At 36.5% G+C, this 13890-nt stretch overlaps 2 protein-coding genes across 2 annotated transcripts; one reads left to right on the top strand and one right to left on the bottom strand.

Moving 5' to 3' along the window:
- The first annotated feature begins 140 nt into the window (after positions 1 to 140).
- On the top strand, positions 141 to 2259 carry cript (cysteine-rich PDZ-binding protein). Its single transcript, XM_067369488.1, has 5 exons — positions 141 to 256; positions 518 to 583; positions 691 to 745; positions 1062 to 1165; positions 1255 to 2259. Exons 1-5 carry the CDS (start codon positions 241 to 243, stop codon positions 1317 to 1319), a joined length of 306 nt encoding a protein of 101 aa, XP_067225589.1. The 5' UTR covers positions 141 to 240; the 3' UTR covers positions 1320 to 2259.
- Positions 2260 to 2346: 87 nt separating this feature from the next.
- gch2 (GTP cyclohydrolase 2) lies at positions 2347 to 9182 on the bottom strand. The gene is made up of 6 exons (XM_067369493.1): positions 8696 to 9182; positions 6684 to 6793; positions 6409 to 6464; positions 5000 to 5031; positions 3403 to 3487; positions 2347 to 3107 (listed from the first exon to the last, which is right to left on the bottom strand). Exons 1-6 carry the CDS (start codon positions 9000 to 9002, stop codon positions 2978 to 2980), a joined length of 720 nt encoding a protein of 239 aa, XP_067225594.1. The 5' UTR covers positions 9003 to 9182; the 3' UTR covers positions 2347 to 2977.
- Positions 9183 to 13890: the final 4708 nt, after the last annotated feature.

The following is a 13890-nucleotide window of genomic DNA, read 5'->3' on the forward strand; positions in this document are numbered from 1 at the left end:
TATATATATAATCATTATTATTATTATTATTATTACTTCTCAACATCTTACACACTATTTTACGTGCTTCTTGCGACTAAAGACAATATTAGATTGAGTGACGTTTGTTCGTTTGTTAGGACTTTTATTTTGACAACAATTCATAATACGTCACTTAAGGCTAAGCAGTGTGTCTAACTTCATTTTTACAACTGCGAAGTATCTAGACGTGATAGCTACGATTTTGTGACAAATTTGAAGATGGTTTGCGAGAAGTGTGAGTAGTTCCCTTATAAATTAAATGATTATTTGTTTTACACAAATGTCTAAGTCATTAATATTGTAATTCGTATGTATAGCTGATGTATAGTCAGTGGCTTTGGGTCGCTAGCAAAATCACACTAGCGTGAGAACTCTCAGAAACAAAACAATCTGCTGTAATGAACGCCTGTGGTTCGTTCGCCTGTATCTCGACGATGATAACAATTAATATGTATAAACTGACGTCAAGTCAAGTATGTTTTGATGTTCCCCGCAGGTGAGAAGAAACTGGGACGAGTCATCACGCCTGATACGTGGAAAGATGGGGCTAGAAACACCACAGGCAAGTTGGATTAAAGCTTAGATCATGCTTTTTGTGATCTTCCCATTTGCATTTGTATTTATGCTTCGTCAACACTGAATACTAACATGAAAACTATTATATTACAGAGAGTGGTGGTCGAAAGCTTAATGAAAATAAAATGCTGACATCAAAGAAAGCCAGGTGTGTTGCTTGGAATTGCTTAAACATCATAGTATTTATTGTATTATTGGGTTAGTATTTATTGTAATGCATTTAAAGTCACCATGAAATCAAAATCGACAATTCTTATCTTTTATGGGATATTGCAGTATTCTAAATAATTTATCCGTACACATCATACATTTTTTAAGTTCCCTCTTTAGTCTTGTTCAAGAAGCTGTTCCATTCATATATACATTACAATAGGGAAGAAAACACTATCACAACTTCCATTTCATGCCGACCTTAAATGCAAGTTATGATGAACGTAATGAAAATATGTATGCCATTTTGACAGGTTTGATCCTTATGGGAAATCTGGATTTGCCACTTGCAGAATATGCAAAAGCTCTGTCCATCAGTCTGGTTCACACTACTGCCAGGGATGCGCCTATAAGAAAGGTGAGACGCTAGCGCTGAGATGCTTACATGCGGTTTTGTTTCCGCCACACATCTATATGTTCTCACCACCCTCTCTTTCTGCTTTGCAGGAATTTGTGCCATGTGTGGGAAGAAGGTTCTTGACACCAAGAACTACAAACAGACCTCAGTTTGATTTATTGTCTCTTGCTGGAGATTTCGTGTTAAGCTGAGAAGGCAATGTTTGTGAATGATTATGTTGACTCTTCCATGTGTTGAGGATGATCATTTAACTTCACAAGAGTTTAATTTGCAGTGTTTTGTGGGAAAGTGCTGCCAAAGGAGTGTACTGGATTATGACTGTATTTATATGAAAATATGTCCATGGTATTTTTATCACTTAACCTTAGAGCAATATATTGGCTTGCACTGTTTGAACAATGTAGATGCCTTCTTTAAGTATATTTGCTGGAGAACATGTTTTGAAAAATGTTCTTATTAATTTGTTTTAGTAAATAATTTATCATTTTTAATACTACCAAGTATAATGAAAAAAAAAAAGCAGTTCTCTTGTTACTTTATTTCCCTTTTTAGGCTTACTTAGTTATTGGACAGCTTGACTTTTGACTTTTAAATGTCACATGTTCCCCCAATTAAGAAAAAATATAGATATTATGTCTCTTGTTTGAAGTTATATTTTTTTCTACTGTTTCCAAGGCAGTTCCACTACAGCAGATTCTAATGTAAATATGAAACAAGTAGACAATGACCTGCCAATACAAGACCGCTAAAAGCTTAGTGTACAGTGATGTTTATATCCTATTTCCAATTCTTACTATCCCGCCATTGGTTCTTTTTGTGAACACTGTTGCAGATGTTTTCTGGAAAACTGTTGTTTCCTTTTTCAGTGATCATTTGGAATTACATAGTTTTGGATTTCTTTCAGATGTCTCTTGAACCCACATACTTTTTTGTAGACTGTTGCAGATTCTCTTACAGGCTGATTGTTTTGCCATATTTTTAAGTGCAAGAAGGCACAACATAGCAATACTTACTGTGTAATATCATTCCCTTAAGATCAAATAAATTAAGAATTGAAACCTGTACCAATGTGGGACTGTTTTTGCCTCTGCTCCTTGCAAAATAAAATTGCAGAAACATCTTGCAGAAATCAATCTTTTGCATAAGAAAACAGAGACTGATGCATTTCTTAAATGGTGCTTTAATGTTTTAGTTGGCATAGTTGACATCTGCTTTGTTTTATACAATTCAGATCTATATATATTATGTAAAAACGAAAAAAAAAGGCAATATCCCAGTGGCAATGTTGGTTACTTCAATCCACATACAAATGATTCCCCAGATATATCACAAAGAACCCTTTCATTGACTTATAAGTATAAATTATTTATCATGTTGGCTTATGACCCTTTGAATATTATCAGAGTATATTACAAAAAAAAATGTTTTTAAAAGTTATATACAAATTAGTTTTAATATCTTAATTTTTCAAAAATTAATAATGTTAAACAAGTATCTGAGGCAATATGTTAATTTAGTAATTGTTAATAACAGAAGTAAGATAATAGAAGTGACATATAATAATAATTCTGTCAGTTTTAAGGCAGCTGTGTGAATGATTCAGTGGCAGGTCTTTTTCTCGAAGATTGATCCTTCAATATTCACATTTTATATTTCAGTATGCAAACAGTGAGTTTCAGCTGTTGGTAATACAGCTGTGCATCAGCAGCTGGTGGACAGATCTACAGCTCTGGCTCAGTGAGATTCTCTTAGCACCATGAAAGGGTTTCAAACGTAGAGAAAAATCAGAGTTGGCGCAGGAAATTGTGATCACTATGCACTTTTTGTCAGGGCGAGGAACTCCTCTCTGGCCTTTGGGTCCTCTCTGAAAACACCCAGCATGGCGCTGGTAACAGTACGGCTGTTCATCTTCTGTACTCCACGCATGACCATGCACATGTGACTACAACAACAAACATCCATTCAGGTCACAAATAACATTTGAAATACACATTTTCATGCTCATTGTATTGTATGAATAAATCATCAACCATGACAGTCACTGTTAGCAGAAGCTGAATCAAAGTACTGTATTCTGAGCTTTGGAGTTACATGAATCTAACTGCATTTATCTGTGTTAATATTTATGAGAGGCTAGGATATATTATAGTATTAGGTGTGTGTTTACATACAGATAACTGTACATAATCTGATTGAATGTTTTATAAAACAGTGTTTTGTGTCTTTTTAATACTTACGCTGCCTCAATGACGACTGCCACACCGACAGGCTGCAAGGCCTCAGAGATCGCCATTGCTATTTGCTTTGTTAGGCGTTCTTGGACTGCAATAAGCAAAATTAACAGTAAAACACTGAGGAAGCAACACAGATCAGGTGGATTCAATAGTAAAGTCTGAGATTGAGGGATGCTAGCACTGAAAATAAATGTTATATGTACAACATTCTCTAAGAAATGTTACCCATACTATCATTCAGAAGTTATGGGTCGGTAAGATTTTTGATATATTTTTGAAATAAGTCTCTAATACTCACCAAGGCTTGATTTATTTTATCAAAAAAAATAAATAAATAAATAATAAAAAAAAAAAAAAAAAAAAATATATATATATATATATATATATATATATATATATCAGTACAGTCCAAAAGTTTGGAACCACTAAGATTTTTAATGTTTTTAAAAGAAGTTTCGTCTGCTCACCAAGGCTACATTTATTTAATTAAAATACAGTAAAAACAGTAATATTGTGAAATATTATTACAATTTAAAATAACTTTTCTATTTTAATATATTTCACAAAGTAATTTATTCCTGTGATGCAAAGCTGAATTTTCAGCATCATTACTCCAGTCTTCAGTGTCACATGATCCTTCAGAAATCATTCTAATATGCTGATTTGCTGCTCAATAAACATTTATGATTATTTTCAATGTTGAAAACAGTTGTGTACTTTTTTTTTCAGGATTTCTTGATGAATAGAAAGTTCAAAAGAACAGAATTTATCTGAAATACAAAGCTTCTGTAGCATTATACACTACCGTTCAAAAGTTTGGGGTCAAAAAGAATTTTTATTTTTATTTTTTTGAAAAGAAATTAAAGAAATGAATACTTTTATTCAGCAAGGATGCATTAAATCAATCAAAAGTGGCAGTAAAGACATTTATATTGTTACAAAAGATTAGATTTCAGATAAACACTGTTCTTTTGAACTTTCTATTCATCAAATAATACTGAAAAAAATATTATACACAAATATTTTGTACAATTGTACACATTAAATGTTTCTTGAGCAGCAGATCAGCATATTAGAATAATTTCTGAAGGATCATGTGACACTGAAGACTGGAGTAATGATGCTGAAAATTCAGCTTTGCCATCACAGGAATAAATTACTTTGTGAAATATATTCAAATAGAAAACAGTTATTTTAAATTGTAATAATATTTCACAATATTACTGTTTTTACTGTATTTTAATTAAATAAATGTAGCCTAATAATAAATGTATTTATTATCATCAATGTTGAAAACAGTTGGGCTGATTAATATTTTTGTGGAAACTGTGATGAATAGAAAGTTAAAAAAGCACAAGGCTTATTTGAAATGGAAATCTTTTGTAACATTACAAAATGGCAGCTAATTGGCAAAAAACACAGCTAAACATGTCTGTACAAGCCAACTGTGCAACCAATGTCACTTTTCATCAATTTTATGCATTTGTGCTGAATAAAAGTATTAATTTCTAAATAGAAATCTTATTAAACCCAAACTTTTGAATGTTAGCGTATGTCTATCTCCCTTTTGTTAAGAATCTAGATATCTTGTGATAATTACCTTGAAGTCTGCGACTGTAGATTTCAACGATCCTAAAGAGAGACAAAATTCATAGCGCACAAGTTAAAATGTTGCACTTAACACACAGCTTAAAGGGATAGTTCACCCAAAAATGAAAATTTGATGTTTATCTGCTTACCCCCAGTGCATCCAAGATGTAGGTGACTTTTTTTCTTCAGTCGAACGCAAATTATGATTTTTAACTGCAACCGCTGCCGTCTGTCAGTCAAATAATAGCAGTGATTGGGAACTTCAACTATAACAGTAAATAAAACTTGTTTAGACAAATCAATATTAAACCCTGCGGCTCGTGACGACACATTCATGTCCTAAGACACGAAACAATCGGTTTGTGCGAGAAACCGAACATTATTTATATAATTTTTACCTCTAATACACCACTATGTCCAACTTCGTTCAGCTTCCTGTTAGTGAGGTCAAAAAACGTGTTGTGATGACGGAAGTGATGTCTCGCCCATATACTTCAATGAGCGCGAGACATCACTTCCGCTGTCAGAGCGCGATCAGACCTCACTAGTCGGAAGTTGAACGAAGTTGGACATAGTGGTGTATTAGAGGTAAAAAATTATATAAATACTGTTCGGGTTCTCACACAAACCGATCGTATCGTGTCTTAGGACATCAATGTGCCGACACGAGCCGCAGGGTTTAATTTGGATTTGTCTATGGAAGTTTTTTCGACTCTTATTGTTCAGGTTCCCAATCACTGCTATTATTTGACTGACGGACGGCAACGGTTGCAGTTAAAAATCATAATTTGCGTTCGACTGAAGAAAAAAAGTCCTCTACATCTTGGATGCCCTGGGGGTAAGCAGATAAACATCAAATTTTCATTTTTGGGTGAACTATTCCTTTAATAGATAGCTATTTCCTTAAGAGCAAGGAATGACAACATTAGCAGAATATTCTTCTCTAGGTTTTTTTTTTTTTTATAACTATAGTGTAATTGGTAAAAATTCTAGAGAATTTAGTGTTAAGATAAGTAATAGATATAAAAGCAGCTGATGATGAATAGTGGCTAATGTAGTATGGGCGTATTTTACTCAGGCAAAGGAAGCACTAAACTGCACATGATATTTTGTGAGGGCAGCAATGTTAATGGTTCCCACAACCACCGAACAGTGGAGGTGGGAGTTGAGGGGGATTTCCTCAGCGCCAGAGGTCAGCTAGTCTGGCGTTTTTCAGATGGGGCAGGATACTGTGCCAGGCTTTGCATCTAAGCTTCAAGTGAATGGGCTGTGATAACAGAAGAACTCAGCCACTTGTAACTAATATGTTCACTTTTTCAGTCCCACTCTGATGTGAGAACAAGGCCCTTTATAGTCCGTCTGAGACTGGCACACTAAATTGTGTGTGTGTGTGTGTGTGTGTGTTATATATACACTCACCTTGCAAGCTTACTGAGGCCAACAACCTTTTTACTTGGCAGATATCCTATGTGAACCTACAGATTAATTAACATAAAATAATTTACTCAGTTTATTGCTCATTGAAAAGTACCCATTGACCTGCCAGCACTAAGCACTCTCCCAGGCCTAGACAAATGTATGCATCAATGATCCCCTCATAACCCCTGAAACAGCCTTGTCTAGCAGTGAGTTTAGCAACTGAGTGGCTAAAAGCATTACAATCATTGACATTATCGGCAGCTATGGAGACATACCTTGCCAAAAAATGGAACTAGATGATGTTCACAAAGTGAAAACATGTCAATATCTTTCACAATAACTAGCTCCTCGTGGTCCTCATCAAATATGGCATCATTTAGTACATCTGTAGAATATGAAAAATATATATACAAAAGTTAATTGCTTAACACATAACAGACAGTTTCCACATTAAAACCCTCTCATAAATCAGGTCAGTTCAGGAGAGTGACAAATACTCAGGAACTAAAGTGATTAGTTTAAGTAGCCCTTAACACCAATCAGACTATTGAAGCTGGTGCTTTCAGCATCTGATGTTGACTAATTGAGTAATTCCAGAATGACGTATAAGTAAATTACACAACCCTTCATCAAAGTAGTGTAGTTGTCAACCACACCAGTGGGTAAAAAGACTGCCCAAACATTGTGTACTGAAAAGTATTTGGATCAGAATGATAAACAATTTTATTTAATTAATGTTATCATAATTTTGGGTTACATTCAAATACATAAACATAACTAATGAAATCATCCAATTGGTGATGAGCTAATAACTGGCATTATGTTGGGCCCTAGCACAGCTTTCTTAAATTCGGCATGTAAGGGAAGTTGCGATAGTCTTTTCTTTCCCTATTGTGATGTACATCTGAGTGAAAGTTTCTCAAACAAGAAAAATTTGGGGCAGGGTTTGATTTTATCCATTTGGAATTGTTGGATTGTAGGATCATTGTCGTTTGCTATTGCTAATTTACATAATTTACATAATTTGTTTTCAAACCTAGTCTGTGGTGTAAAACGCACCCATCATAATTATTTTAGTTACCATGTTCTGAACATCACATCCTTTGTTTTTCCATTAAATGTAATTTAACTAGGTGATTGAATAAAATACTTTATATTTAAAAAATTACCTCAAGTTCGCACCAGCTATCTAGTTAGCTAGCCAGTAAGCATCAGCTAACAATATTTTTCAAATAGGTTTATTTTAAGCATGGTTCATTAATAAATTAATATTTGTCTACTGTTTTGTCTTGTCTTTTTAATTTTAAGCTAAAACTGCTTGTACTCTGATTTTGGTGTAAATATATAAAGCAAATTGCTTTATCAGAGTGGGGGCATCCCTACCTGTGGGGCAAAACGCCCCTTGGTAAAAATTAAATTTTTGTAAAAAGTCCAATAACATGCAAACTCTGGACATTTTTCATACTTGGTTTATAATTTATCTCATTGACACTGAAAACTAGAATAACCACTCTAGACACATTTAACTTTTGTTTCACAGAAAAAAATACAGTCCTTAAAGGGATAGTTCAGCCAGAAATGAAAATTCTGTCATAATTTACTCACCCTTAATTTGTTCCAAACCTGTATACATTTCTTTCTTCTGCTGAACATAAAGGAAGATATTTTGAAGAATGTGGGAAACTGAACTGTTCTGGGGCACCATTGACTTCCTTAGTATTTTTTTCCTACTATGGAAGTCAATGGTGCCCAAAAGCAGACTGGTTACAAACTTTATTCAAAATATATTTTTGTTCAGCAGAAGAAAAAAAACTCATACAGGTGTGTAACAACCTGAGGGTGAGTAAAATTGACAGAATTTTCATTTTTCGGTGAACTATCCCTTAAAGGGGGCGTTTCCCCCCACTCTACCCTAGGCCTATTAACCATTTTGATTTCATGGTTACTTCAAAGACATTTTAAATAAGTGGTATATTTTATATTTTGAGGTGTATTTGTGAAGTAGGCTGATCCTATAATAAAAAAGAAACAAATTACAAGAGTAGGCTAGCTTATCCTAGCTGGAAGTGTTCAAGCAGCATAGCTGCTGTTGCTATAGTAACCTCCTCCAGTGAAAGTGATTTCAAAATCGGTGTCTGCTGACTAATTTGTAATCTTACTTTGTGATTGCTAAAACGATGTTTGAAATCCCTGTATGCTAAACGAAATCGAGTGAAACTGTATAATGCCATTATTCTCTGAATAATAATAATAATAATAACATTATGCCAAATAATAGCCTACTTACCGTAGATGGTCTCGTGGTAGCCTTTGGTCAGGAACTGCATTGCCTTAGCTGCACGGAGAGGGGTTTTGAGGAGACCCTGCCGGTCAGTGTTCTCTCCCAGACCTCGCAGTATGGTTGTGTATGCCGCCTCCAGAGCAGGTAACCGCGACTCATCCTCCGCCTCTTTCCGGGATGTCTCGTTTTTGTGCTGGACAGCGACTTTTTTCGTGTCGACTGTCAACTCGCTAAAGCCATTACGGCAGAGATACTCTGTGACAATTTTGCCATTGCACAAACCGTTCAATTCTGCCGCCTTTTGGTATTCCATTGAGTGTACTTTAAATGATTATTTAAAAGAGAATAAATTATTACTAGGCCTATTAATATTTAATTCAAAAGAAAAATATAGTCAAATGCAATCAGACGTCTATTCTTTCAAATTTGCAACCGGACCTCAGGTACAGGCTAGTAGTGATCGTCGTAGTGCTCTGAGTTGAGATTCAGTTGCAGTCTAAGTCTCTCCCACTCAGTGTGGCATTTATAGGAGCCCTTCACTATCGCTGTGTCCAATTGAGCACGTCGGTATTTGGTGTGAGCACGCGCTCCATTATGTTTTACACATGTCACAACCTTTTTATGGGGTGTAATTGAATAATACGTTACAGTCATGCAAACGGCGGAAACTGATTCGTGATTTGCTAGTCTTAATGTAAAGACACAAATGTCTGAGCATATGACCTCACGTGCTCATATAAGCTAAAACCCCATAAGCTGTAGCCTATTAGACATGTCAAATTCTTAGAAAGTTTAAAACAACAGCCTAATAATCAAAATAATAATAGTAATAATAATAATTCTTTGTTGTTGTGAAATGGCTATAATTTTCAATGGCAAAGACCTATTAATTTAAAAGGCGCACACTAATAGGCCTATACATAGGGACTTCCAATTGACATCTATTGTGTATATACTGAGCTTATGATATTTGATGTCCTTTACCTCTATATCTAACCATCACACAAAACTTTTTTTGAATATTAAAACATTTAATCATTAATTTGTATGTTTATTAAGTCATAATTTCCTCATATTCCTCATAGTATTTCTATCATTTGGTTCCCATAAGGTAGGCAAAACCTGATCAAAGAGATCATCCGTTGAAAGTTTTTAAGGTTGTATTTTTTCTTATTTGTTGAAATCATATGACTGAAAATATTAAAAATAGGGTTATTCCTCACACCAGCATATCCAAGACTGATCTCTGTGACAAAGCTCGTTTCCACAAAAAAGGTCAGTTTTGTTGGGATTTTTGCTTGAAATTTTAATCATGTGAACGTCAGGCGTGGGCTGATAAGGTGCTTTTAAAAAAAACTCTTGGGATAGTTTACAGTGGGATATATCATGACTATATGCAGCTAGACTTTTATTTCATAAAAAAATGAAGGAATGAATGAATAAATTATTGAATGCATGAACAATGAATGAATAGGCTATATGTATAAATTAACATGGATGTTTTGGAATTATGCAATTGTTACTTACAAAGTTCAGTATACTCAAATGAACTTGCTCAGAAAGTACAAAAGAACACACAATCCAAGATCATAACCAAAAGGAGATTATTCCTTTATGCAATGTACAAAAATAACTCAGCAGTTCCATTGCATCAATATATTGCGTCACCTGACCCCCCCCTTTTTTTTTTCTTGTGATGAAGAGCTCTGGTAAGTCTGGCTTTTTAGAGGTGAACTGGAAAGGTTGCTGACTGACCATACATATAATATAACTAATGTACAATAATAATAATAATAATTACATGGATATATAAATCTGGTGCATAATGCATTTAGTAGGTGCATGGGTTATGATTTAGAATTTAAAAATGTCCTGTAAAGGAATACCAATAATTCTTATGTTTAATAATATTAATAATGCCCATAACAGAGTGTCTATTTACACTAAGTGCAAATAGCATCCTCATTAGTGAGAGAGTGGTTACGTGTGTGAATTAACCCTATAGCGTCTCTCTACTAGCGAAGCGTCTTTACTATTTTATTGATAAATCACTTAAAAGCATTGACAGTAAGTTTCTGCATTCCTGAAAGTTTCTGTGTGCGCAATCTGCTGTCTGTATGTGTGTGCATGTTACAATGTGTGTGCACATTAGTTTAAAACGGCAATTAAATTACCTGTAAAATAAAATGTTTAAAATGTGCATTAACACATGCTACTTTTATAATGTATTATAATGTTTGATGTGGTTCAAATTTTTACTTGCCCCGCCAGAATTTTCACTGGCCCCACAACAAAAAATTAATAAAAGTAAAAGACAAGAAAATGGGCCTATAAAATAAGCATAGTTATTGTTTTTGTTGTCTTTGTTACATTTTACCTCAATAAATAGCTTTATGACACCAAAAGCTATTAGATTAACTGAGTTATATTTTAAATATTGTTACAAAAATAAACAGTAAGTAATAAAATAGTAACAAATAACCAAATAACGAGTAATAGCACAAATAAATACAACAGAAAAACATATAAATTAAATAAATGGTGCTTTTTGAGTATTTCATGTAGGTTTAAACTAGATTTTCAAGTACAGAAATTGTAATCTAATGTATAGCCAAATATATAACTATAGATTAAACTTAATTAAAGTTAATCAGTCAAGAGCAGAAACAGATGCATAAAAATGTTTTTAATGTTGAAAATATAAAACGTTAAATACTGTTACTTGAAATAAAGATTCAACCGATCCATTCAAACGGCTGATTAATTCAGGAAGTGTTGCTCAGAGATGCAAAACAATTCTGTGGACTTTGGAACTATTTTCGTAGGAGAAATAGAGCAAAACGGGCAATTTGGTGTCTTAAATGTAAGTCACTTGATATTAAGTTCTTGTTCATTAAACTGTACGCTGAATAAAATCAATATCACATTTGTAATCATGCTAATATTCCTAAATATGAAATATATACAGGAGCATTTTTGCCCCTTATCTTGAATTCTGGGGCATTCTAAAGGCATTTTAATAGACTAAATCACGCAGTGAAAGTGTGCAATATAAATATGCATGAGCACTAGTCTAACCTACTAGACTACGTCACGTAGTGCATGCATGCACTCATGAGTGTTTTTTGTTAGTTTTTTAAAAAGCGAGGGACATACTCGATAATATCAGATTGTTAAATCAACAATTACGATATCATAGACCATATATATTGCACACCCTACAGCACTGGCCTGATCGGGCAAGTGACCGTTCTGTCTACTGTCCCGAGCGTCGTTCACACTGGCCCCGGGCCATCGGGCAGTCCTTATTGTCAAGCCCTGCAATGGTGAGCGAGCCCGCTCAAGCCCGACAAAAGGGGCGGGGTATCGGGCTATATAAGCGCCCGTCTCCCCATGGCAAATCAATTAATTCAACTAAGGTTGCGGCAAAGCATGCAGTACTCGTTCCGTATCTAAGGGAAACGAGGTTACGTTAGTAACCGAGTACATTCCCTTTCGATGCTACACTCGTACTGTGTCGAACGTCTTATTATTCATAAGACAAGACGCATATGGGGACAATATTCCATCACTCCGTGCTACGCAGGGGGACAACCAAGCATCGGGGCAGAGTGCTAGAAAAGGCCTCGTGACAGATACCCATAAAACAGGATAGCCTGAGTAACAGGTCTAAAAACACTGTAGTCATCTTCCCGAACCCCTAAGCCAAGATGTCGGCGATAGAAACGCCACAGGACCACGAGGAAGCTATGCCTCTAGTGGAATGCACTCTCACACCTATGGAGCATTGAAGGCCTAAGGAGGAGTAAGCGAGTGCTATAGCATCAACTATCCATCTGAAAAACCCAGGCTTCCTGACCGGAAGACCCTTTGTGCGGCTACCAAAGCAGACAAAAAGCTGTTCTGCCTGACAAAAGGAGGTGGAACAGTCAATGTAAGTCCTCAGGGCCCTGACAGGACATAGTAGGTTCAACTCCTGTTCATCCTGGGATGGAGGATGGGCTGAGAAAACAATCATCTGTGCTCTGAAGTTGTGTGGATAGGACCTTTGGGACATATCCATGCCTTGGTTTCAGGACGACCTTGGAGTCATTAGGCCTGAATTCAAGACAAGAGGGGCTCACGAGAGTGCCTGCGGATCCCCCACACTTGACTGATGCTAAAGCTAGCAGTAGGACAGTTTTTAGGGACAAAGGCAGGCAGTCTGGATTGGTTCAAGGAGGATTCAACCTCCTGGATCCCTTCAGGAAGCAGACAACAAGGTTGTTTCTTCCTATCGACTGCCCTGTTATAAGAGCATGAGAGGCTGCTATAGCTGCGACATAGACTTTAAGGGTAGAGGGAGTACGGCCTCTGTCCATTAAGTCTTGAAGGAAGGACAATATCTGGGATATGTCACAAGGCAATGGGTCTTCACTCCAGGCTGTGCACCAGGTGGCAAAGACAGACCATTTAAGCTTGTGAGATAGTGTTTAAAACATTCTCTGGGAGGCTAGCAGGCTCCCATTGAGAAACCACACATGAAGATTCCAAAGCTTGGGTCTGGGGTGCCATATCGTTCCTCTCGCTTGAGAGAGGAGGTCTCGTCTCAGAGGAATCAGCCATGGCTCCACGGGCAATAACTGAGACAGGTCTGAGACCCATGGATGGGACCTCCACAGAGGAGCCACCAGCAGGACCTTGTGAGCACCGTCCCTGATTTGTCTGATAACCTGGGGAACTTTCCCAACTATGTGGGGGTGGAGCGACCATTCCTACAAGTGGAGGTTATTGCTCCAGGACAATATGTTCCGTACACCCTGAATATGTGCTACTCTCGACGAGAGCAGGTTGCACTGGGCCCAATCCAGGATGGTCTCTGCCAGAGTGCAGAGGGGCTTCGAAGACAGCTGCCCTGGTGATTTATGAAGAACACCACTGTCATGCTGTCTGATCTGACCAAGACATGGTGTCCCATCAAGAGAGGGAGGAAGGCTTGGAGAGCTTGATATACCGCCATCATTTCCAGATGGTTGATATGAAGCTCGCTTTCCAGGCCGCTCCAGGCACCAAAGGCCGGACAGTCATCGCAACCAAGTCATCGCAACCCAACCAAACTTGGAGGCATCTGTGAAGACGACCTTCCTCTTGGTCACTGTCCCAATTGCCACGTCCTGCTCGAATGAGCAGGGATTCGTCCAAGAGGCCAGGGTTGCAGCGCA

This window comes from Chanodichthys erythropterus, chromosome 19 (assembly GCF_024489055.1).
Source record: "Chanodichthys erythropterus isolate Z2021 chromosome 19, ASM2448905v1, whole genome shotgun sequence".
Taxonomy (NCBI): domain Eukaryota; kingdom Metazoa; phylum Chordata; class Actinopteri; order Cypriniformes; family Xenocyprididae; genus Chanodichthys; species Chanodichthys erythropterus.